The sequence below is a fragment of the Chiloscyllium punctatum genome, chromosome 5 (assembly GCF_047496795.1).
Source record: "Chiloscyllium punctatum isolate Juve2018m chromosome 5, sChiPun1.3, whole genome shotgun sequence".
NCBI classification, from domain to species: domain Eukaryota; kingdom Metazoa; phylum Chordata; class Chondrichthyes; order Orectolobiformes; family Hemiscylliidae; genus Chiloscyllium; species Chiloscyllium punctatum.
The window spans coordinates 118,440,170-118,466,187 of record NC_092743.1 but is presented as its reverse complement, the minus strand read 5'-3'; the positions used below and the strand labels follow the sequence as shown (position 1 = coordinate 118,466,187).

Genomic DNA, 26,018 nt, shown 5'->3' with positions numbered 1-26,018 from the left:
ACAAAATGTTATGGTTTAGATACCAGAACAGTAAATAAATCAACACAAATCCAACATACATTTAAAATAGGATTTTTTTTTCAATTTTACACACTGGAACGATCAAGTGTAGAGGTTGGAACCCAGACTATCAAAGAACCCAAGAGACAAAGCAGTTGCCATTTGGTCCTAGTTTGTCCTTCTGTGGAAATGTACAATTTTCCGCACAACATCTAACTGATTTCAATCTAACTCAAGAGATTTTAAATGACATTCTTCCTTGAAAATGGGAACAGTTCCTTCAGTTGCTTCTGCCCATCTCCTCCCTCAAAATCAATTTAGTCTGCGTGAAATGTTCCCCTTCATCACTTTAGCAAAAAAAAAGGGCTGAACTCCACAGGTGAGGAGAGAGTCACTGCCCTTGAAAACATGTTGCATTTGACTAAGTTTGGCAAAAAGCAGCCTGGATTCAATAGGAATTGGGAGAGGAGTCTCAGCTCTTTGAAGTCCCATCTGGCAGACAGGAAGATGGCTGTGGTTGTTGGGGATCAATCAGCCCAATCTAGGACAATATTATCGGCATTCCTCAGGATACCGTCCTCATTCCAAACATGTTGACCCACTGCATCAATGACCTTCCCTCCATCATTAGGTTATAAGTGGGCATGTTCACTGATGATGCCACAATGTTAAATACCACTTAGGACACAAAATGCACAACAACATCTTTCACTGGGTAAATGTAGACTGTGATGTTGTCCACATTACATACAGACCAGTGAAAGTTCCCTACTGGCTGATGTCAATCTGCTGGGCAGTAAGCGGCTCCACTTTCTACAACTGCATATGAGGGGACGGAATTGGACTTGCCTTTAACATGTTACAGCAAATTGTAGAAAATGTCAATCCGTTCTGAGCTATAAAACGGTGTTCACTATCTCAAGAGAAAACTTTTACCCTTTTCTTACAACCAAAAAGAAGTTTCAGCAGCAGAAGGGCACCTGAAGATGTCTGGAAACATCCAGTAAAACTTCAGAATAGGTCACAGGACATGTCTACGGAGTTAAAAGCATGAGGGTTGAATGATTTAAGAATCCTAGTTGGATTCAAGCATGCAAGTAAACAATTTAAGCCCTTCCGTCCAAGTCCCTGTGAACAAAGGAAAGAAGATAAATAATCATAGCTGTATCAATACAGAGCAAAGTGCAAGGTTAGCCTTACAAGGAACAGAAACAGGTAAACAGCAATCTTGCAGGCATCACCTGTGACCATGGGACGACACACCCAATCTGTTCACTGCAACATAGCAACAAATTTTATTTGTATAATTCTTTTAAAGTAATAAAATGATCACAAAGTCCTACAGTGAAGCATTGTATAGGAAAATATGACACAAAGCTACATAAGGAGAAAGTGAGGACTGCAGATGCTGGAGATCAGAGTCAAAGAGTGTGGTGCTGGAAAAGTACAGCCGGTCAGGTCACATCCTGACGAAGAACTGAAGCCCGAAACGTCAACTCTCTTGCTCCTCGGATGCTGCCTGTCCAGCTGTGCTTTTCCAGTGCCACACTATTCAACTAAGCTACATGAAGAGATATTCGGCCAGATGAGCAAACACTTGGCCAAAACAAGGTTTTCAGAAGTATCTTAAAACGGGAAAGAGAGATAGAGGGTTGGAGAGCATTAGGAAGTGTATTTTAGGGGCTGCTCTCATGAAAACATGGCCACGATTAGTGCAAGGCTAATTAAAATCTGGGATGTTGAAGGAGCCCAAACTACAGGAATGCACATATCCTGGAGGTTTGTGGGGTGGGAAGAGGTTACAGAGATAGGGAACAGTGAAGCTGTGGAGAGAAAGATGAAAATTTTAACATTGGTGCATTGCTTGACTGGGAGCTACGGCAAATCAGTTAGCACAGAGTTGATGGGCGAACAGGATTTGCAGTGACAGCAGAGTTGCAAATGACCACAGGTTTAGAATCATAGAATCCCATTTAGCCTATCGAGTCTGCATTGACCCTCCAATCAGCATCACACCCAGACCCCACCCTATTCCATAACCCCTCATTTGCCATGGCTAACGCATCTCGCCTGCGCATCCCTGGACAGTTTAGCATGGCTAATCAACTTAACCTGCACATCTTTTGACTGTGGGAAGAAACTGGAGTACTCGGAGAAAACTCATGCAGATACGGGGAGAAGATGCAAACTTCGCACAGATTCCAGCCCAAGAACCCGGGTCAGTGGTGATGTGAGGCAACAATGCTAACCACTGAAACCCCTGCCTCCTAACATAGGGAAGAATATGGGAGACCAGCTGGATGAGTTGGGATTGTCAAGTCAAGAGGCAACAAAGATAATAAATCGTTGCTTCATTATTATAACTATGGTTTTATTTTTGATGACTCTGGCAAAGAAGAGATTGAGCTAATTTATGGGGCATTTTCAGCGTTTCCATGTTGGATTATATGCTCCTCACTTGCTGGAGAATTTCTGCTCCCAACAGAGGTAATGGCATAACGATCCACAGTCAGGAAGGAATGGTCTTGAAAGTTTATAACATTGACTATAAGAATTGATGGAATCAATGTCAAGGAAGTTGGTCAAGAAAACCTCAAGCTGAATACCCACTATCACCATCCTTTAGCTGGTGAATCAATGCTATTCCACTACAAACAAAATTCAGTGGAAGCCACTTAGGGGAATGAGGACACTGAACTGCCTTCAATTGCCATCACCAAGAAGCACCACTATCGACAAAACTCTGAAGTATCTATTTGTCCCTGGACTTGAATCATTAATGTTAAGAGAACTGGCTTGCCTTAATGACCATCAATCTTCCTGTTGGTGTGTCTGTCCATGACAGTATTAGGAGTAACGTTTTGGAGACCAAGTCCCAACCTCACACTGATGCCACCTTCCATCATTCTGTGACATTAAAACCATAGTAAATGGGATTGATTAAGAACAGGTTCAGCACCTCAACACTGCGCATCCATGATGTCCTGAGGGCTGTCAGCAATGGCAGAATTCTAAGTCAGCAGCAATCTGCACTTTCATTACCCTACCATATTCTTCAATACTCCATCAACATGCCAAATGACAAAATATAATTCAATAAGGAGCAAAGAAGAGCATACCAGCAAAAGCACCAGATGTCCTTGAAATTGAGGTGCTTACCTGCCCAAGCTGGAACACTGAAAATGTATGAGCTGAACAGCAATAGCGACATGCTATAAATCAAGATCAATGATCCTACAGTCAATGGATCACATCACTGCTCCACAACTCTGCCACATACATCACAACGCAACAACATGGCGAACATATACCCAACTATAAACTTCCACTTTAATCGATGAAATTTAATCAATCAATCGAGTTGTACATATCACTTACCTTCATTTGTGTATCTTTTGCCATAACAATTAAGGCAATGTTCTATCATCTCCCTAAAGGAAAAAGGCACAAGCACATAGTTTAATATGAGAAACAAACCGACTAAAGAACTGTACATCAACAGTTGGGAAATATTTAAAAGGAAATAAAATAGAATAAATCAAGTTAAGGTAGAAAGGGAGTAAATTTTATACTGAGTTTTCAAAATTGGTGAGGGAGATGAGATCAGATTTGAAATAAAGCAGCATTTGATAGTTTCAGATTGAATCATAAGAGAGAAAACCAGCAGAAATATAAAGAATACAGGAAAGCTGCACAAAGCAAATTTGCATTGGTTAAATGGGATTGTGCAGCAAAAAAAAACTGTGATGTGAATGGAGCTTATTATTTATAGAGAAAATAATTACTTAAACTTAAAGGTGGATAAATGACTGGAAAATGAATTCTACCCGAGAGCCCTTAAAGGGAAACAAAGGAAGAAATAACAGATAGTCGAATCGTAATTTTCCAAAATCCTTTTAGAAGTGTACAAGAGGACAGAAGGGTAGAAACTGTGACATCACTCTTATGAAACAAAAAAAAAGGCCACGATTTCTAGGTCAGCTGTTGTTCAATACGACATGAAGACACTGCTGAGCACTTGGACAAACACAAGTTATTCAAAGTCGGTAAGCATACATCTCTGCAACAGAGATCATGTTGTCAACATATATAGAATTCCATGAGGGATTGAGAAAAACAGGTTGACAAAGACAATGCACAGCATATGGTACATCTAATTTTAAAGGCATTTCATAAGATAACAGATAAGGAGCACCTGACAAGGATAATGATTGCATGGATAGATTGTTGGTTGGCTAAAATCTAAGGATTAAGAAAGATGATTCTGAAGCTAGAGAAAGTGCGCTATCTCACAGGAGCCCAATGAGACTACTCTCCCTTGCTGCAAACCTAAATAATCATAACTTAAAAAGTCAATTTAGTATTATGGCTGCTCACAGAAGTGAACTTCACAACTGCTACACACTCCAGTTCCTTTATGTGCCAATTCTCAGGTAGAAGAAGCTTATTACTTAATAAAAACTGAAAGAACTGTGGAAGCTGTAAATCAGAAACAAAAACAGAAATTGCTGGAAACGTTCAGTAGGTCTGACAGAATCTGTGAAGAGTTCTGCGGAAGGGTCACCAGAGCCAAAACATTAATGCTGATGTCTCTTCACAGATGCTGCCAGACTTGCAAAGCTTTTCCAGCAATTTCTGTTTTTATTAATGTCGTTACTGACTCATGTACATAATTCTGTGTTTGATAGTGTACGTTTACCTGCCTATCAGTTCTAACCAACTAGCTTACATTAATTAGGCAAATGACAGCATTCAACACATAGAATTTATTTACAGCAACTACAATCTGCAGTTCTCCCTGAAGCATCAGAGCCACTAATATTTTACAATAACTTTCAAAACCTGGTCCATGATAAAACACTAAACAGTCAGCAATTTAGTCCACTTCTGTCATACATGAAGACTGATTGATCAGCAGTACCCAACTAGCCTACCATTGACAAAACTGAAAGGCAAACCAAGGAATCACTGTCCCTGACACATATTCATTCAAAATGCAGCATCTACCTCGGAACATCCAACACATAGGATGTTTGGAACCTAACTGTTTGGTTACATGCGCCAAATATTTTGAATTGCTAATTCCTGTAGGGGTAGATGAATAACTGAAAAAAAGTCTTCCTGAAAAATATTTATGTCTCAAATATTTGCAAACTGCAATGTAAATGATATACAAATTACAGAAGCAGTGCCAATAGTAAAGCTTAATCCCTTGTGTATACTTTTTTGATTATTAATTAGGTTTTTGATACAAAATCAAAAACATTTCATATTTATCATAGGATTCATTCCCAGGATTCATTCTTGTGCACTTGCTCCAATGCCAGCACATTCTTCCTTCGATACAGGGCCCAAAATTGCTCATAATATTCCAAATGTGATCTGACCAGAGCTTTATACAGTCTCAGCATTAGATGGCTGCTCTTGTATTATAACCTGCTCAAAACGAATGCTAACACTGTATTTGCTATCCTAACCACCAACTGGACTTGCACATTAACCTTAAGAGAATCCTGAACTAGAGCTCCCAAATTCCTCTGTGCTTCAGATTTATAAAGTGTTTCCCCATTCAGACTATACCTCTATTCTTCCTACCAAAGTGCATAACCTCACACTTTTTCTCATTGTATGCCATCTTCTATTTCTTTGCCCACACCCCTAATCTCTACAAGACCTTCTGCAACTTCCCCACTTCCTCAACACTACCTGCCCCTCCAAATATCTTTATGTCACCTGTAAACCTAGCAATAAACCCTCAATTCCTTTGTCCAGATTGTTAACAGTGAAAGGTTGTGGTCCCAACACCGAAACCTGCAGAATTCAACTAGTCACTGGCTGCCATCCTGAAAAAGTGGATAGCACTGTTGCCTCACAGCGCCAGGGACCTGGGTTTGATTCCCACCTCGGACAACTGTCTGTGTGGAGTTTACACATTCTCCTGGTGTCTACGTGGGTTTTCTCCAGGTGCTCCCACAGTCCAAAAGACGTGCAGGTTAGGTGAATTGCCCATACTAAATTGCCCATAGTGTTCGGTGCGTTCGTCAGGGATAAATGTCGGGAAATGTCGGGAAAGAGTAGGTTACTCTTTAGAGGGTTGGTGTGGACTTATTGGGCTAAAGGGCCTGTTTCCACACTGTACGCAACCTAATCAAAGAGTAGTGCTGGAAAAGCACAGCAGGTCAGGCAGCATCTGAGGAGCAGGAAAATCGACCTTTCGGGCAAAATGAGTCTCATTCCTGATGAAGGGCTTTTGCCTGAAGCATCGATTTTCCTGCTCCACGGATGCTGTCTGACCTGCTGTGCTTTCCCAGCACTACTCTAATCTTGACTCTAATCTCCAGCATCTGCAGTACCCACCTCCGCCCAATCTAATCTAAAACCCCTTTATCCCTATTCTTTGTTTTCTGCCAGTCAGCCAATCTTCTAACCATGCCAGTACCTTGCCCCTATCACTATGGGCTCTTATTTTATTTGGCAGCCTCCTGTGCAGCATCTTGTCAAAGACCTTCTAGATATATAAACAGGCCTCATCTATTGGCTCTTTTTTTGTCGAACTTGCTTGTTAGCTCCTCAAAGAATTCTTATGGATTTGTCAGGCTTAACCTCCTGTTGATGAAGCCATGCTGACTAAGTCCTATTTTCCTAAACAATACCAAATTCTCTGCAATGTCATCCTTAATTTTTAAATTAGATTAGATTTCCTACAGTGTGGAAACAGGCTCTTCAGCCCAACAAGTCCACACTGACCCTCCAAAGAGCAACCCACCCAGATTCATTCCCCTAAATTTACCCCTGACTAATGCACCTAACACAACAGGCAATTCAGCATGGCCAATTCACCTAACCTGCACATCTTTGGACTGTGGGAGGAAACAGGAGCACCCGGAGGAAACCCACGCAGACACAGGGAGATGTGCAAACTCCACACAGACAGACAGCTAACCACTGTCCCACCGTGCCACCCCATAATGGATTCTAAAATCTTTCCAATGACGAATGTCAGGCTAACAAGCTGAAAATTTCCTGCCTTTTGCATTGTTCCCTCCGCTGTTTGTAAAGGCTTCCTAACCCTTTGGCTTCCCACTAATCATCACATTGTCTGCTTTTTCTTTTCCTTTTATACTGCCCCTGATTTCCCTTGTCAGTCATAGTTGCCTTGTCCTCCCCTTCGTATCGTTCTTCTTCTTTGGGATGAATTTCTGCTGTACCTCCTGAATTACCACCAGAAACTCCTGCCATTACTGCTCCACTGTCTTCACTGCTAGGCTCCCCTTCCAATGAACTCTGGCCAGCTCCTCCCTTATGTCTTTGAAGAGGTGACTAAGGTAGTGAACAGAGGAATGTCTATGAATGTTGTTTATCTGGAGTTCCAGAAAACAGTGATAGTCTCTTACGTGGGATTTTATCAACTAAATTAGATACCCATGGAATCGAGGGCAAATTACAGACATGGCTGGGAAATTTGTCAAATAGCAGGTAGAAAGTAAAGATAATGGATAGGTATGCAAATTGGCAGAACATGACCAGTAGGGTCCCACATGGGTCTGTGATAGGGCCTTAATTATTCACATTATTAATGACTTGGATAATTACATAGAAAGTCAGATATTCAATTTGCTGATGACACAAGGTTTGGTAGTATTGTCAACAATGTAGATGAAAACATAGAATTACAAAGGGACATTGATACACTAGGTAAATGGACAAAACTGTGGCAGATGAAATTCAGTGTAAGTAAGTGTGAGGTTCTCCATTTTGGACTAGAAAAAGGATAGATCATGATACTTTCTAGATGGTATGAAGTCAAATGCGGTGGATGTCCAAAGAGACTTGAGGGTCCACATACATATCTCTTTAATGTCATGAAAAGGTGCAGAAGGTAGTCAAGTAAGCTAATGGAATGCTGGCTTTTGTATCTCGAGGATTGGATTGCAAGGATGCAAACATTATGCTGCAGTTATACACAATCCTGGTTTGATCCCACTTGGAGTACTGTGGACAGATCTTCACACCAACACATGGGAAGGATAGGGTCATCTTGGAGTTGACAAGAATGATACATGGATTTCAGGTGTTAAGTTATGAGGAGAGATTATACAAATTAGGCCCGATTTCTTTAGAATTTAGAAAGTTAAGGTATGATCTGATCAAAGTCTTCAAGGTATTAAGAGGAAAAGACTGAGTAGATAAAGATAAACTATTTCTACTTGTTGGGATTCTAGAACTAGAGGGCAGAGTCCTCAAATTAGGGCCAGACGATTCAGGAGAGACGTTAGGAAGCACTTCGACACACAAAGGGTGGTAGATGTTTGGAAATCTCTTCCAAACAAAAAGCAATGGCTGCTGAATTAGTTATTAATGTTAAATCTGAAATAGATACATTTTTGTTAAGCAAGGGATATGGAACAAAGGCAGAGAAACTGAGTTAGACCACAGATCAGCTGTGATCTCACTGAATGATGGAACAGGCTTGAGGGGCTGAGTGGCCAACTCTTTTTCCTGTGCTCCTAGAACAACAAACTTTGGAACAATTGTAAGCAGGACAGTGCAGAGCTCCTTTTGAACACTGACAATCTGGTGGAATTGGTGGTTAAGTAGCAGATGAAGTTCAATGCAGAGAAGTTCAAGATGATGCACATTGGTACAAAGAACACAGAGACAGTATGAAATAAAGAGTACTATTATAAAGGGTGTGCAGGTGCAGAGAGACCTGGGTGTTTTGGTGTATAAGTCATTAAACTTGGCAGGATAGGTAGACAGAGGTGGTAAAAAGGCATACAGTATTCTTGGCTTCATTAACAGAGGCTTGGATACAGAGGGAAGTGATATTGAACTTAAACTGGACACTGCTTAGACCTCTCCTGCAGTATTGTGTACAGTACTTGGTGTTACACTTGAGGAGGGATGTGAATCATCAGAGAGACAGCACAGAAGAAGTTTGTGAGAATGGATCCAAGGATGAGAAACTTCAATTATGAAAGTAGATTAGAGAAGTTGAAATTTGGAGAGAAGCAGACGGAGGGAAAATCTGATGGAAAGTTTTCAAAATCATGGCAGTCTTGACAGTTTAGACAGAGAGAAACTGTTCCCACTCACAAAAGGATCAAGAACCAGAAGGCATTGTTTTAAAAGTGTTTTGCAGAAGAAATAAATGCAAGGTGAGAAAAAGACTTTCTAATACAAGTGGCTCATTTGGAACGCACTGCCAGGAAGTGAGGTCGAGACTTGAGGCATTCATTTAAGGCCCGAATGATTATTTAAGTAGAATATTAACATGCAGGGTTATGGGGAAAAGATAAGAGTTTTACACTTGGTCGAAATGCTTGCAGAGCTGACTTAATCGACTGAATAGATTCCTTCTGCACTGTAACAAATCTGTAATTCAACGAAGAGAATTGTTCTGGAGGAGTTCACTAACGTGGGTGCATTGGAGAAGCTGGGATTAGTGAAGGGTGAGAGTAGATTTTAGAGAGATGTTTTACGTAATGGGGATCTAAACAGTGACAATAAAAGATGCTGTTCCCAGTGGCTGAAGGTTCAAAGACCAGAGGACAATGATTTGAAAAGATTAGCAAAAAAAACTTTGGAGACATGAAGTAAATCTTTTTACAGAATTCGCAATTATGATCTGGAATGGACTGCCTGGGAATATAACGGAGACAGTCAACTGTGGCTTTCAATCAGGAATTAGATAAGCAGTTGAAGAAAATTTCCAAGTCTACGTAGGAAGTGGAGGTTGTCCGAAAGGTTTGTTGTTTTTGAGGCATGAATGTGACAAGTCGAATGGCCTCCCTCTGTGCTATATCTATTCCATGATTCTGTGAACTCTTCCAAGTCTAATCATGACTTTAATGACCAATTAAAACTGAAATTTGCATTACTGCTTTGGAAGAGTTTGAAAACTATCCCATGAACTGTGATATGCTGAGAGAAATTAGATTTATCTGTTTTTACCATCAAGACTCCCCTCAGTACATCATCAAAGATACAAACAAAATATGAACACTTACCAACAATCAGTTAAACATTATCAAGTTTACCACTGTCTAATTAAAAATCAAGGACAAGGCATTTTTCAGAATAACCTGAAAGACACCTTTATTCTGTGTCAAAGTTTATGACCAGAAACAAAATCACATCGCCTTTCAACAACAGTAAAGTGAGTTTCAGTCACCAGCAGCAATGGTTTATTTGCACTGTGTCACTCACCTGGGTTCAAGAATTTCCAGTTCTTGTAGACAAATAGCGAGAGGAATCTTACTGAAAGACCATGACTCAGAATCAACCAACTGGGTCACATGGCTCAGCAGCTTCATTTCATATTCAAATTCCAAAATTCTCCAATACCCTAATTAGCAAAGGGAAATGAAGGGGTATGGTAAAACTGTATGGACCAAATCTTTTAATTTAGTGTCTTTATCAAAATTAAGTACTGAAACAAGAAAAAGTGGGTTTAAAAACCAGTATTTGAAAGAGGAGGCTGCGGTTTTTCAAGAAAGTAACCTGATACCCATTGCATCGTGGAAACAACTGTTTGAACAGTTCAGAGACAATTTGGACCTGAGAAGGTGGACTGATGCAGTTTTTGGTGCCAATAAGAAGTTGGCCAGTCTATGGACTAGTGACAAGTTATCAATGGCATTTTTTTTTGCCTGCCAACAACTGTTGATTGTGAAGTAACTGCACAGAGGCTGGTATCCTGTCACCAAGTTTCTGCCTTTATTTGCTTGTGCACAGTACACTGGCTGAGGAGATTCTAATTTCCTGTTTTTTTAAATTTTATTAGACAACACATAGTTTACAAAACAATTAACAGCTGTATACAGAAAAACAGCAATTTTACAAGGGAAAGGAATGGCAAAGCCAGGCCCACACGCTACCATTCAAGCAGTTTTCCTGTTTATATTGGTTAGCCAGAGCTTTTCTGATTAGCCCAGATTAACAACCCCAATCAAGGATCTCAGAGTCAATAAGATCCAGCTTATTCCAATCACAACAGATTGGTTCTCAGATAACTGCGTAGCTTGGAGCGAACAGCAAGTTAGAAATAGAGAAAAGTGTTCAGTATTCCCAAGCTCAGGAGCAGTTTCTCTGTGTTCTCTTTAATCAAAACTCACTGTAAACCTAAAAAAAAGTTTATCTTTCCTGCAAAAGTCATTGTAAGCTGTGAGAGACTTGTTGTAAGTGAACTAATCAGTTTCTGTCTCTCACTTTCACGCTGGAGAAAGATGACTGAAGCAAGGTACTGACCAGCAGAAGTGATAAAGATTATTTCAAGAATAAAACCTGGGAACTGAACTGTTTTTTCCAATCTATCCCCTCTTGTCCATAACCTATTAAACCCAGTCTATTTGCCCGTGTGTGCATGAGGGGGAATTTTAAAAAGGATTTGAGTTTTATTAAAAGTATTATACATTGATAGTTTATAACTTTAAAATAGAATAGAATATCCTTGATTGTCACATGTATTCCACTACAGAAGCGCAGGAGTATAGTGAAAAGTTTTGCAATGTCACCTCTTTAAGGCACCATCTTGGACTTAGGTACAAATCTTAGATACAGAAGAGGAATGAAAAGAAAAGTAGCTGCATTACTTTATAGAGTTTAAAGAATAAGTTAGAAATAAGACAAAGTCAAAGGAATGACATTACAGTCAGATTTAAAAAAATTCCACATAAACATTACATTGCAGCAGCTCAATGCAGGGGCTTCCCCACATGGTCTGACTGCCCATGCCAGAACCCAGTCCAACAACCCTCCCTACTCTGCACTGGTTCTCAGCTGCTCCAAGGACAGCTTCCCCTGTGCCAGCCTCCATCCAGGTCTGCTTCTCCCACATTGGCCGTTGCTTTGGCTCAGCTTCCCCGTGGCAGCCATTGCTCTAAGATGGCTTATCCCTCACCAGCCACCATCCTGGACTGCTACCTGTGGCTGGAGTCTAATTACTTTTAATAAATTGTAATTCTTGTTCAATACTGAAACTGGGGTCATTCTTTCTAACAATGTGGCTTTGAAAGGTAAGTAAATTGGGGACCTTTATGTGCTTTATAAATTCTGTACCTTTGTGTCAACTCCAGGAATAGCTGGGTTTAATTTCCAGCCTGCGACTCCAGAGAGTTAGTAAAGAAGAATAAAAATGCACAGCTTGCTATTTTAACTTAACCCTCATAAATATTATTCTGGCTCCCCAGCAGTAACAGACACCACATCAATCAGTGAAGCTGTTTGTTTTAAAGAGGATGAGATACAACAGCATGAGTGCAGTCTTTTCCAGAAAGCATTAACGCACCAATGAAACTTATCCCCGGAGCTACTGCAACAGTGATGAATATTTGTCGATGGAATCACATGAACCCGGCAGCTCAGGTATCATAGACAAAAAATAGCAATGCTTCAGCAAAGCAAAGCCCAACTCTCTTCAATGATGTTGCTTTCCCTGCAAATAATTTATTAAAGAATGATAGTTCAAATAAATATTTTCAAGAAGAAATCAGTCATGACCTTAGAAGAGTATTTAAATCAACAAGAGCATTATGGGTCCTTCATGTGTCAAGGTGTTATAACACCCTTCAACAGTGAAGAATTAACTGACCAAAGAAATTGACCAGGGCTTTTTTCATTTACTAACATAATTATTCTGCGTACTGTGAACTGAATATCATACACACTATAACGAACAACTTGAGATTAATTTTTGTGTTAGGCCGAACTAAAGGTTTTGGCTCGGAATACACAATACCACAGATAGCTGGGTAACATTAAACTATATTCACAAAGCTCAGTTTAACAACACCATTTGGTTTCTCAGTTAGGTGCCCTAATTGGTCCATTCTAAATGTTAACAACTCATGGGTATATCTCCAAAAGTAAGGGCAACTTCCCAGCCACTTAACCTGATGAATACTGTCTAGTAAATATTTTCTGTTAATTCTACTGTGGGGAGTAAAGAGAACAGAGCCATCTCAACCTCACACCACACATTTTCCCGCAGGAATCACATAATAGTGAGCAGAAGAGATGGTGTGGCTAACACTTCACCACCATCCTTACTGTAGGCTGACATGACAATGGCTTGTGTCTGGGACCTTTACAATTTCAATGGATCAGTATTGTAAGATGCAATGCAATTATCAAAGAATCCATCAGTACCGCTCTTGATACAAGACCTTACAGCTTGGATTCTGTCCAGGCCCACAGCTTTTGCTGTGATCAGCCCACTCAGCTGCTGCTTAAGGTCACCTGGACTGAAATAAATAATGGTTGACCATGGGAACTGGGAACCTTCTGCTATTTATATCTTAGCAATATTCTGCATTGACCTATTAGTCTAGTAAAGGACATGTCATCTCATCTGGTGAATTGAAGACACCAAGATTGAATTTCTGCAGATGTTTCTTCTACTCATTCACAATAATCTCAATACAAGGTTGTGTAAATACAAAATAAATGGTGTTTACACTGTTTTTGTCGTTCTACAGCAAATCAGATGGGTAAGAGAAACTGCTGTGGAAATTCAACACCATGAGTTATACTCGACACTTTAAATTTACCTTCAATCCTGCATGCATGTATCTGTTGTAATTGCTGCATTATTTCCTGTTCACTGGCTTGAATCCTTTCCATTAAATCTTCCTTTGTATACTGCAATGCAAAGGAAACAGCAGTTTCAATTAAAAGACAAACATATCAGAAGTTAAATTTAGTAAATTTTGGCAAAGCAACACATTGAAGGAAAGGCACATGATGCTTCACAGTGTGGCAGGTTGCAGTTTTAATTTATCTCAGGAGTTGGAGTGGACCTGTGAACTGACACTGTGTGTAACTTAACAATCAAAGAAAGAACCATCCTATTGTTGGCTTTCACTCCCCACTCAGTTGTCACCTAAAATTTCAGTATAAATCCTGACAGCCATTTACTGCTCACCCAGCAAATCAATTGTTGTGTTGGTCCCAGATAAACATCCTGAAAAATGAGGGGCTTGGAATGAAGATTGACATCTTCAATAAAATTCTCCCTCATAAGATCACATGAACTTATTATAAACTTGGAAATGTAACTATTATTTTCTGTGTTGGAGATATTCTTCCCCACTAAATTATTCTTCAAATTATGCAGCTTTTCACACAAGATAGAAAGAAGAATGTAATGCATTTGTATAATGCCTCTCACGATGTGTCAAAACTCAGTGCTTTTGATGTGTCACTGTTGCAGTATAGAAAATGTGTAATCAAAGTGAGCAGGATATCACAAACAGCGATGTGATGAAGGCGAATTATTCTGTGTTAATTACATTAATCAAGGGATAACTACTGGCACAGATACTTGGGAAAATTACTCTGAACTTGTGTGAAATAAAGCCATGGGATCATTTACATCCACCCATCCACCTTGGAAAGCAGCTGGTGTCTTTGTTTTTAATATCTAGTATAGAAGACAGCACCTCAGGCAGTATAACATTCCTTCTGTGTTTCAATGCCTAAATTCTTGTGCTCAAGTCTCTACTGTGTATGTTAACACATAGCATTCAGACTCAAGAACAGGAATGCTATCAACTGAGCCAAAAGTTACTCTTCATACTTCAGCAAATTTGACCATAAAACCAGAATAGTTCTTCACTTAATTCATGGTTTATGCTGAGGTCATTGATTTCAAGCTAGACAGTCTGATGGCAGTTACAATCATCCTAAGCATTATTAGTTTGAGGAATTCATAAAATCAACAATAAGTTCGAGTTCAAAACACAGAGTTAAAATATATTTTATCTCAGGACTTCCCAAACAGTGGATCATAACCCAGTGGAGAGTACAAGTCAGAAATGGGTGTCGTAGACCTCCAACTGAGGTTTCACAGCCGTGAGGTGCTTTTTAATAAAATGTTGGGCATGATCTTTGAGTCCTGCTCCAAAGGGGCAATGGAAAAGTAGGTTGTTAAAAATTCCTGAAGGTTAAGCACCTTGCTTCTAGCACCCCGCAGCTCATGACTCCGACATCTCTCTGCCCTAACACTCATACTTCTCATTGAGGTGTCATAGTAATTTTCAAAGCTCAAAATGGAGTCTCTGTGGGATAAGATTTGTGATGCACTCTTCTATAGTTTGGATAGAATAGTCTGAAAGGAAAAATATACACTGACAATACCTTTGAATACGTTGAATTTCTTTCTTTCTCACTCGAAGGCCCCTCATATTGGTTTTCCATTAGAAGTTTCTTCAACTTCTTCAATTTGGGTCGGGTTCTTTTTAATTCCCAGTAGCTTTTAGCAAAACCATAAATCTGTCCAAATCAAAGAATTTTTAAATTAAAACAAACACTACTAGATTATTGGAAATATGAATAACTGTTCATTGAGGATGAATGATGCAATCTCAGTTCGTTTTGAAGGTGAAGTGTATTATTTCTGCAGCTTATATTCAAATTGATAGCAAAGAATCTTATACTTCTCATTTAACTCCAAATAATTATCTTACCCTTTGTACATAACCTGCATGTTACACTGTTTCATTTACTCAAAAATGTTTCCACAGCCTTATTCCTGGGTCCCACAAACTTTATCCTCTGTCAAATTTCCAGGGCTTCTTTTCCTCTCCACTATTCTGTTCAACCACTTAAACTTATTCCAAACCAATCTTTTGTTTCCACACCTCTCTTCTTTAAATCTTACACTGCCATCATTTTTTTTCCAGTCATCCCTGCAACTCTAGCCAATCACAATGTTCTCCCCTTGGTTGTATTCCAGTCCCTTTTCTGCATCAAACCTGTTCATATCTAACAGTTTCCAGTCCTGATGAAAGGCCAGCAGCCTAAGTGTTAATTCCGTTTCCCTCTCCATAGATACCACCTCACTTGTTGACTATTTCATCATTCTTCTATTTCAGATTTCCAACATCCACAAAACCATACTGTTTTAAACTTAATCTGTTCCGTCCCTTCACAATTTGAAATCACTATTAAACCACCTATGATTTCCTGTTCCAAAGAAATTAGTCCATGTTTCAAGCAATAATCTTGTTTATATTATACTTTCTTGTCCTCCTTCACATCCTTCCTATAGAATAGCATCCAGAACTGCAAATAATACTCCAAGCATGATCTCAGCAGGTCTTATAGATTTACAATACATCTGAGCTTAAATATTCCAAATCACTTGTCCTACATCCTATTATTTTCTTTATTGGTTGCTGATTTGAACTGCTGCTTTCAATAACTAGTAAACACCAAAATACAACTAAGTCTGTCCACCATCAAAGAAGCTCAAGTTTTCATTGTGATAAAGGATGCTGTTGTTCCATCAAAAAACATAAGCAATCCACAAGATTGCTCTCCCTGCCACCAGATTACAGGTAAATTCTTGCAGCATTGTCACATTGTTGTCACAGTGAGTATAACTGTGTTACCCATAGGATCCACTTGCAGCAACTCATCAGGTTTAAGGGAACAGAACCTTATAGCCTTTCAACCTTTACTACTGAGAATCAGTGACAATATCATGGAATATCATAACACAAAACTTCTATTTATATATGGCCTTCATGTGGAAAAGTGGTCAAAACTGCTTTCACACAAATACAGTCAAAGACTGACAGGGTCAAAGAATAAATATTAAGAACCAAAACCAGTTCTAAGGAAGGGTCACCAGATCTGAAAGGTTAACCCTAATTTCTCTTCACGGATGCTGTCAGACCTGCTACCCTTTTCCACCAATCTCTGGTTTTGTTTCTGATTTATGACATCCTCAGTTCTTTTAGTTTTGTTTAAAGTAGACATTAAGAAACTGATTAAGAATTTGCTCATGCAGGAAAATTTTATGGAGAATCTTAAAGATGAATTGTTGCTGGGTCACAATTCTGAAATTCCCCCATCTGAAGACACTCCTGCGACGATTCTCAGCCTAGATCAGGGAATTAATTTATGGGACTTTATTAGGCAATTAGCCTCTAAGCCAATGGTGACGGAAGGAACCAACACAGCAAATTATCATTAAGCCACCAATGGCAGACTAATTCACACTAACTGAAGGAAATAGGATCCATCCTAACTCAACCTCACTCATACATGATTCCAGGGCCTGCTGTGCTTTTCCAGGACCACTCTAATCTTGACTCATACATGATTCCAGTAAGATACCAATGTACTTAGCTCTTATCTGTGCTCTGAAAGGCCCAGCAAGCCATTTAGTTGCAGCAAATTATTTGCACCAGTTCAAAACATCAGCCCATCATTTTCTCATGACAACGAAGAACAGACAATACATGATGGCCATGTCAGCAGTAGTCACATTTGGAGATTTTACTTTTAAACCATTGTATCTCAATAAATAATTATGTGCAGAAAGATAATTATCCCTTCAAGAAATCCTTGTTTACATAAAGACTTCACCTGACAATGTATCAAATGTCCTGAGCTTGATTCAGATCCAAGCTGATCAGGGGTTTTGCAGTCAGGTATGATGAGCAACATGTTTGATGTATCAGCAATCTTCAAATCATACGTTTTATCTTCACTGCACAGCACAGCATGTTCATCCATATCACCTCGAATAATCAAGCTGAAAGCAAAAAATTAACATACTGAATGCTATTTAAGCATTAATTAATAAGGCTAAAATTATAACTCCTCAATCTGAAAATGTCAAAACATTAAAAACAAAACACTCAAATCTCCAAGTCAATAGAAGCCTAAGAACCTTATATTACCACATGAGCAAGAGCACAACAAAATCTATAGAAGGATAACAGAGAATGAGTGCACAGTGAGAGAGAGACAGTAGCAGCAGTGAGTGTGAGTGCACAGTGAAACCAGTGGAAAGGTAAAACAGCACCAAGTGGCAGCATCAAGCAGGAGGTTAGAGTGAGACCAGGCAGGAGAGTAAAAGACAGGCAACAGTAATATTGAGAATAAGTGCACAGTGGGATAGGTCAGCGAATATAAAAAGCTAGCTGGTTCAGAGCCAACTAACTGCATTCAATAAAAATAGTGTGCTGTCTCAGGAAAGCAGTGAAATGATTGATTGGTGAGTATTTCTCTTTCTCAACCCGTAGAAAATGACTTTTAATTCAAGTTAGGAGCTCAGTAATTAGAAGCATCAATTAACATAAACATGACAATAACTGACTGAATAAGAATATGAGTATGGAACAGGTCTAGAGCCTTTAATTAAATTTAATACTTAAAACAAGGTCCAACTAGCCTGCGAAACAAGGAACAGATTTTATTTTAGGACATGGGAGCTAGAACTTGTTTCTTCCAATTCCTGTGTATTCTGGAAACCTCAACACAACATCTGAGGAATGATGAGCATCTGAAGGGATGAGAGTTCAAAAATAGTAAAAATAGAAAAATACTTATTCAAAAACAAAGTATAATAATGTAGTTCAAACAGGTACTCAAACTGGAGAGTGCTGGAAATAATACTTAGAAATATTGCAGGTTAATCCATGGCACCAATGGGCAAGTAACTGCACAGGAGGGAACAGAGAAGAACACAGAAAAACAATTATGAAAGGAGATTCCATAGTCAGGATGACAGAGAGGTATTTCTGTAACCATCATTATGTGTTGAGGCCTCATATTATGTTATTATTATTGTTTGGAAATTTGCGTTATTAATTGATAGAGCTATATATAGCTTTAAGTTTGACTTGTATTTCTATACTGTGTGTATTAAGGAGAAGATGTGGTTTTAGTTTCATTTTAGATGTTCCATGAATGATGTTGGAAATTTGTTGGTATGTGCATTTTGCATGAGGATTCACACAGTGGAGTATATCTTAAGGTGAATAATTCATAAAGGAGAGAAAAAGATAAAATGAAAAGCTGTTAAAACCACAGAATCATCACAGGAATCCAGAATCATAGAAAAGCCAGAACCAGTCAGAAGGTTCAGTCAAAGCAAGAAGATGCTGATGTTTTAGCAGTTTCCCAACAGTCAGGGCTGAGGAAAAAGTCTTGGGTTGCGTAAGAGAAAAACATCCCAAGATTCTGAGAGTTTCAGTCTGTCGATAGGAGACAATGGAGGCTGAAGTGCTAACCTCATAAAAAGACTAGCCAGGAAACTGCTCAAAGCTGAGACACAGAAATTCCATGTGTTTGCTCTGAAAGTGTTCAGAAGTCATTAAGAAGAAAGCTCCAGAAACCAATTACAAACATGTCAACTAAACAAGGACCTTTAAAAGTGAGGTTGGGATGACACTTTACCGAGGTTTGAATATCTGTAAAGTTATTGAGGATAAGAGGGTTCAATCTTTATTTCTGAGATTTGTGATAAATCTGTAATCAATTTAAAGTAGTTCTTGTATAGTATATTATAATTTGGGATTTTTTTTTTCCTTTTGTGTATAATAAACTTTGATGTCCTTTTATTATAAGGACATTGAATATGAGCCGCTTGAATATATTCAGTGACTAACCACTAGAGTAAACAGATAGCAAAAATAAACATACAGTCTATACAGCCAGCTCTCACCCTGGGGCCTAACTTGTCCAGTATTACCATCAGCTGTGATCATAATCACTATGAGTCCTGCATCATACATTGCCTCCCTCGTGCCAGAATAAAGAATATCACATGAATGAGTAAAAGTTATTCTGTCGAAGGAAGGGAGTAAGCCAACAACAGCCAGATATTGAGGCCCGACAGTTAGATTTCAAAATTGAGGGAGGATATTAAAAATTAGCACAATGAGTATTTTGCAGCAATTGAGGGGAGAAATGGGAAAAACAGAGGACCAACGCATAGCTTAAGGCATGGTGCAGGAGGGAGAGCTTCAGATTCTTTGGACATTGAGACTAGTTCTGGGGCAGGAGTCACCAATTCCTATCAAAGGGTGGGTAACATATCAACAAGGCCACAGCCAAAGTCTGCGTGGGATGGTTCACTAACGTGGTTGAGGAGAATCTAAACTAAATTGGAAGATTTAGCTTAAGCATACAAGTGTAAAGTGAAAACGTCAGCCAGTAATGGAGAAGGGAGACATACTGCACCCCATAGGAGTGAACTAAGAAGGACTATGTGGCATACAACGATAAGTTTACAGCATGGATATAAATGCACAAAGTGTGATGAACCAAGACTGATGAAGCACAAATAGTCACATGAAAATATTGTGTAGCAACAATAGTGGAAAAGTGGGTTAAAATGGTGAGGGCTATCAAGAATATAAAATGTTCAAAAAAGACAGGGTGGGAAAAAGGGAGATGTATTGGAGTACTGATTAAAGAAGACATTATAGTGTTGGAAAGAGAAGATATCCTAAAAGGGGCAAAGACAGAATCTGGTTCAGGCTGAGAAGCAAAATTGGTATGATATGCTGCTCAAGTGTCCTATCAGCCTCCAAATAGCGAGAGAAAGATAGAGGACCAAATCTGCAGAGAAATCAAAGATATGCCAGAACAGTTGGGTGATGATACTGTGGGGCTTTAATTTACTGTATCATTTGGAATACTGTGAGAGTAAATGGGTAAGGGGGCAGGGAATTTGTGAAATGCGTGCAGAAGAACTTGCCTGGCACATATTGTCTCTTTCCAGTTTGAAAAGAGGAATTGCTGGGGAAACAGATGGGCCGAGTGTCAGTGGATGTACATTTGGGTAACCAAGGCAGATGGGGTATTGTGCACTTTTAACGATGAGAAAAGATTTAGTCAGAGTAAAATAGTACAAAAGATTTACAAAATCTATTGTAATTGGCCCTTGGGTGAACTGTAAGGAGGGGATGCTTCAAGTATTGACTAGATATATTCTAATAAGGGCAAATGGTAGGAGAAGCAATATCAAAGTACCTTGGATGATCAGGGAGAGAGAATATGATGAAGCCAAAAAAAAATTAGACTTTATGATACATGTGAATTGAATTATTTAAGAAGAACTAGGTTAACAACAATAGATTGAGAGGGAAAGTGAAGAAGAAGATATAACTGGAAAATGCGGTGAAGGATAGAATGACAGACAACAGAAAAGGTCACTTGAAAATCCTCTTCTCGCAAGTAAATCCAAAGCAGGTGGTAAGGCTTGGAGCAAGTCCTAATATGGGCCAGAAAGTTAATGTAAACTTAATGGAACATGGCACAGCTAGAACACTTAATTGATATCTTGGGGTGGTGGTGGACATGGCTGAAGGGTTTGCCGTAGTCTTCTCTAAATACAAAGAAGTGCTGGATTATCGGAGAGTGACAGCCTGATTCTAGAAAATATGTAACAGTCCTAAAACTAAAGGCCAATCAGTGATGAGTAAGATTTTAGAAGTAACAACTGGAAGGGGAGGGGGGGGTGTCAAAGTGTGAATTAATTAAGGAGAACCAGCATGTTTGGAAAAGGCAGATCGTATCCCAGTGCTCATTTTAACCTTTGATTAAATAATGGCAAAGGGAGTGCACTGGGTGTTGTCTAAATGTTAAGAAAAGGTTGAAAGGTGAAGGTAAAGTTGGCATTGTCTTACTGGGCCATAGGGCTGCTCTCTCATTAGAGAGATACAACTGCATCGTATCACAATACAATTGGATCTTAACAATTGTCAGCGTGCCTCAGGCAACAGAAACGATTGAGCAGGAGAGTCATTAATGGCAACCTCAGTCAGTGTGGTAATCGAATCCGCTCTGCATCGCAAACCAGCCATTCAACCAACTGAGCTCACATAAAAAATTGATTATCAAAATTGTGCCGGATGGGACATGAGCAAAGCACAGGTCTTCGAAGATGGCAAGAAATAATGCGAGTGGCCAGCAAACCACATGGGATTTTGGGCTTCAAAGAGATATTGTGTTCAAAGGCAGAAAAGTGATGCTGACCTTTCTTAAAACTCTGGTTAGGCCACACCGGAGTATGAAAACCAGAACCAGTCGCCATGCTTGAGGAATGATTTGAGGACTCTTGAGAATTTACAGGGGAACTTGTTGATGGACAAAACCAACGTCATCTACAAAATTCCATGCAAGGACTGCCACAAACACTACATAGGACAAACAGGAAGAAAGTTAGCCACCAGGATTCATGAACACCAGCTAGCCACAAAAAGACACAACCCCCTCTCCCTCATAGCCCTACACACGGATGAAAAAAACCACCAATTCGACTGGGACAACACATCTATCCTGGGCCAGGCTAAGCAAAGACATGCCAGAGAATTCCTAGAGGCCTGGCACTCCAACCACAACGCCATAAACAAACACATAGATCTAGATACCATATATCAACCCCTCAGAAAACAAACAGGAAATTACATCACCACAAACCCCAGGAACCCCATCCAGGAGAAAGATAGAAATAGAAAGCAGGAGACAACAGCTTCGCTTCACTTGGAGGTCGCCACTGATGATGTTACCTAGCCAGGTAATGAAATGTCTGGATATCAAACCTACAGCTCAGTGAGGAAACCTACACCCTAAACCTCAACCTGAGCTACAAACCTTCACAAACCTTGCGAACACAAAGGATATTGAGGAGGGGGTGGAACTAGTTCAGGTTTGCAAGGTTCGAACAAGTATGAATAAGGTTCACAAGAAAAAGCTGTTCCCAGTGACTAATGATACAAGAACTCAGGGGGCACAGATTGAAGATCTTGGGCAATAGACGCAGAAAGAATGTGAGGTAGAACTTATTTTGCAACACGTGGGAATAACATAGAACCTTCTGCTGTAAGTATGATGGAAACAGCAATGACTAATGGTTTCGAAAGAAGATTGGATTGGGCACTTAACAGGGAGAATGTGCAAACTCCACACAGATAGTCGCCCATGACTGGAATCAAACCTGGGACCCTGGTGCTGTGAGGTAGCAGTGCTAACCACTGAGCCACCATGCCACCCTGACTTCTGAGATACTGAAGCAGAATGTGTATATGTCCAGCATGATCTGGACCATGTCCAGGTTTAGGCTGACAAGTGCCAAGTAACATTTGTGCCTCACAGGTGCCAGGCAATGACCATATCCAACAAGAGAGAATCCAACCATCACTCCTTGGTGTTCATTGGCATTACCTTCACTGAATTCCCTCGGTATATGGGGCTTAAGAAGGACCAGGAACAGAGAAAGTGGTAGATACAGGTAGTTACAGCATTTAAAAAGCATTTGAATAGGTATATTAACAGGAAAGGTTTAGAGGGACATGAGCCAAACACAGGCAAGTGGGACTAGTTTAGTTTGGGCAATTTGGTTAGCATGGGTGAATTGGACCGAAAGGTCCATTTCCATGCTGTATGACTCCATGAAATTGCCATATAAACACTGTGGCTATAAGCGCAGATTGGAGGGTAAGGATCTTGTAGATTCCTTCGTCCCAAAGCCTGTCCACCATCAACACAACACAACGCTCTCAGTTACATTTTCATTCATCTCTGAGGCTGAATTTGATTTTATTCTTTAGCACAGTATTTCCCATGTTGAATGAAAAAGACACCAATTGTTAAAGCTGTTTTAAAATAAAACACCTCATTGGAGGCTATGTATTTGAACTTTACACGTGTGGTCCCTGGAGTTGGCATTGCGTACATGGTCATTTTCTAGAGAGGCAAAGAAAGTTTGAATTTTCCTGCTTTAGATTGTTGCCGGTGAAAAGGTCAAGAGACACACAAAAGCAAAGTCCTATGGATGCTTGAGAAGCTCAACAGGTCTAGTAACATCTTGGAGAGAGAAACAGAGTTAAAGTTAACTCGCTGAGCTTGTCCAGCAATTTTTGCTTCTGATTTCCAACATCTGCAGTTCATTCCTGTTCATATTTGATACGAAGAGAAGTCACACTGGACTTGAAACAAAGTTAAAAGTCACACAACACCAAGTTATACACCAACAGGTCTATTTGGAAGCACTACCTTTCCGAGCACTGCTCCTTCATCAGGTGGTTGTGGCTGAAGGAGCAGCGCTCCTAAAGCTAGTGCTTCCAAATAAACCTGTTGGACGACAACCTGGCGTTGTGTGATTTTTAACTTTGTACACCCCAGTCCAACACTGGCATCTCCAAACTCCAAAAGTTCAATCTCTCTCCTTCTCCACAGACGCTGTTGAGTTTCTAGGGCACTTTCTGGTTTTATTTCAAGGCAAAAAGACAAAACTGCACAGCTGAGCTGTGTCACAGCAGGAACCCTACCTCTGCCCGGACTCGATGTGTTTACAGAGCGTCTCGTCCACTTCCATGAGACAGTAATCCTCCGAACTGAATCTCTCGCTGAAGGATAGGCATTGGACTGTTGGTTTTAACTCGGACGGGTCCAATTTGGCGACTTGTAAAGTAGCGTGAATCTGCGGCAGAGTTCTCTCACATTGAACACCGCGCTGTGCCATGTTGACAGAGGGGGACTGATTGACAGAGCAGGGAACCAAGAGAGAGGAGCCGGCTACCGGAACCTTCAGCAATAAGATACTGTATCCAATCCAAGCCGAAGGCGGGAGAATGCCTATTTCCTCAAAAAAAGAAACATCGCGCCACTTCTGTTTAAAGCTGCCCAACTGTGATCCGAGGTCTGCCTGATCAATACCAACAGTTTTAAATACAGATAAAATGAATGGGAAACAAAGACAGGAACGAAGAGGTCACTGGACGCGAAATGTTAACTCTGATTTCTCTCCACAGACCTGCTGAGCTTTTCCAGCAATTTCTGATTGCCAGCATCCTCAGTTCTTTCGGGGTTTTTTTAATAATGGATGGGATGTTGCTGTTAGGCTGACAGAAAAAAGCGTGAAGAAAGGGTTTCCTAGGATAGTTCCAGAAGCTGTTTGGGGGAGCAGACTGTAATTATTGTTATTGCTGCTTGGGTGGTTTTATCCTGTCCCTTATATCCCGCTTCCTATCCCCGAGGGTTTTGTTCTGATCCTGTTGTCCTCAAAGCTTTCCTCCACAAAGCTGCGAAAATTCTGCCCTTTCCGTCTTCCAAATCAACATACGACATGCCGGAAATTTTAAATAAATACTGGTCTCAGCGGAGGGGCAAAGAGATCTAATATCCAATGACATTCAGCAGAACTGAAACAAGAGCCGGAAGAAGAGTTTCATTTATGTCTCACTTTGCAACAATATCCCAAAGTGATTGACACACTGACTTGGAACACAGGAATAGGAGGGCATGCAGATCCTCCGGCCTGTTCAGTTATGCATAAGATTATGAAACAAAAACAGAAATCGCTGGAGGAACTTATGACAGCAGATCTGACCGTGTCTGTGGAGAGACATGATTTGAGATGCCGATATTGGACGGGGGTGTACAAAGTTAAAAATCACACAACAATGCCCTGTGGAGTGAAAACATTGTTCATGTTTCGAGTTCAGTGACCCTTCTTCAGAACCTCAAATTCATTAGGTTATGGCTGTCCACACTACCATACACATAGCCATAGTTTCACAGTCCTTAATATGCTTTTCTAACAAAAAATCAATCTTAGTTTTAAGATTTCCTGTCGATCTAGCCTCAGTAATGCTCTGGGGGAGTGTGTAAATAATTCTCAAATTCCCTTTGTGTTTAGAAATATTACCTGACATCAGTCTTTACTGGCGTACAGAGTTTCAAAGTTATTCTGCTTGACTGTGGATTGTGCCCCCATGAGCAGGTATAGTTTCTGTCAATTCTTCTTAATTATCTTAAACGGGGTTGAGTCTATCTGCTCATGCCCAGAGTTTTCAGTCACTGACCAGATATCAGGAAACTCACAGTCACAGAGCCTCCGTAATATCCAGCTCAGTCCACCAACATCCTTGTAAATTCTTGAATAGCAGCTCCTGAGGATGGATGCTACTGGATGCAGCTGAAGGCACATGTCTTCCAGTGTGATCAGTTTCTGGTCCTTGGAAAGGGAGTGCCACGAATAATTTTGATGCCTTTAGTGAGACAGGTGGATGCCACAGGGAGGAAGAGTGCTTTATTTCTCCTTCCAACTCCATTTTGATTCAGCCCCTCCCTACCCCTCACTTTTGATGGTCTGCATTGCCCTTAGCTGACTTTGCACATAAATTAATCAATTAGATAACATGGGCAATTTACTGGTAGTGGTTAATAGGTAAATACCATGGGTGATTTGGCGATGGGGAAGAAAACAGTCA

General features: G+C 40.1%; 1 protein-coding gene across 2 annotated transcripts in view; it reads right to left on the bottom strand.

Annotated features, from left to right (window-relative positions):
• dscc1 (DNA replication and sister chromatid cohesion 1) overlaps positions 1 to 24,841 on the bottom strand; it is a 40,445-nt gene extending 15,604 nt beyond the window's left edge. The window contains exons 1-6 of one of the 2 annotated variants that reach the window (XM_072571206.1): positions 24,075 to 24,841; positions 17,377 to 17,545; positions 15,139 to 15,273; positions 13,551 to 13,641; positions 10,210 to 10,348; positions 3,379 to 3,431 (exon numbers count right to left, since the gene is read on the bottom strand). In XM_072571206.1, coding sequence (XP_072427307.1) covers positions 3,379 to 3,431; positions 10,210 to 10,348; positions 13,551 to 13,641; positions 15,139 to 15,273; positions 17,377 to 17,545; positions 24,075 to 24,268 — 781 coding nt within the window. In that variant the 5' untranslated portion in view covers positions 24,269 to 24,841. The remainder of the gene's footprint in view (positions 1 to 3,378; positions 3,432 to 10,209; positions 10,349 to 13,550; positions 13,642 to 15,138; positions 15,274 to 17,376; positions 17,546 to 24,074) is intronic. The other variant, XM_072571205.1, reaches the window with a different exon arrangement.
• Between the last annotated feature and the right edge of the window lie 1,177 nt (positions 24,842 to 26,018).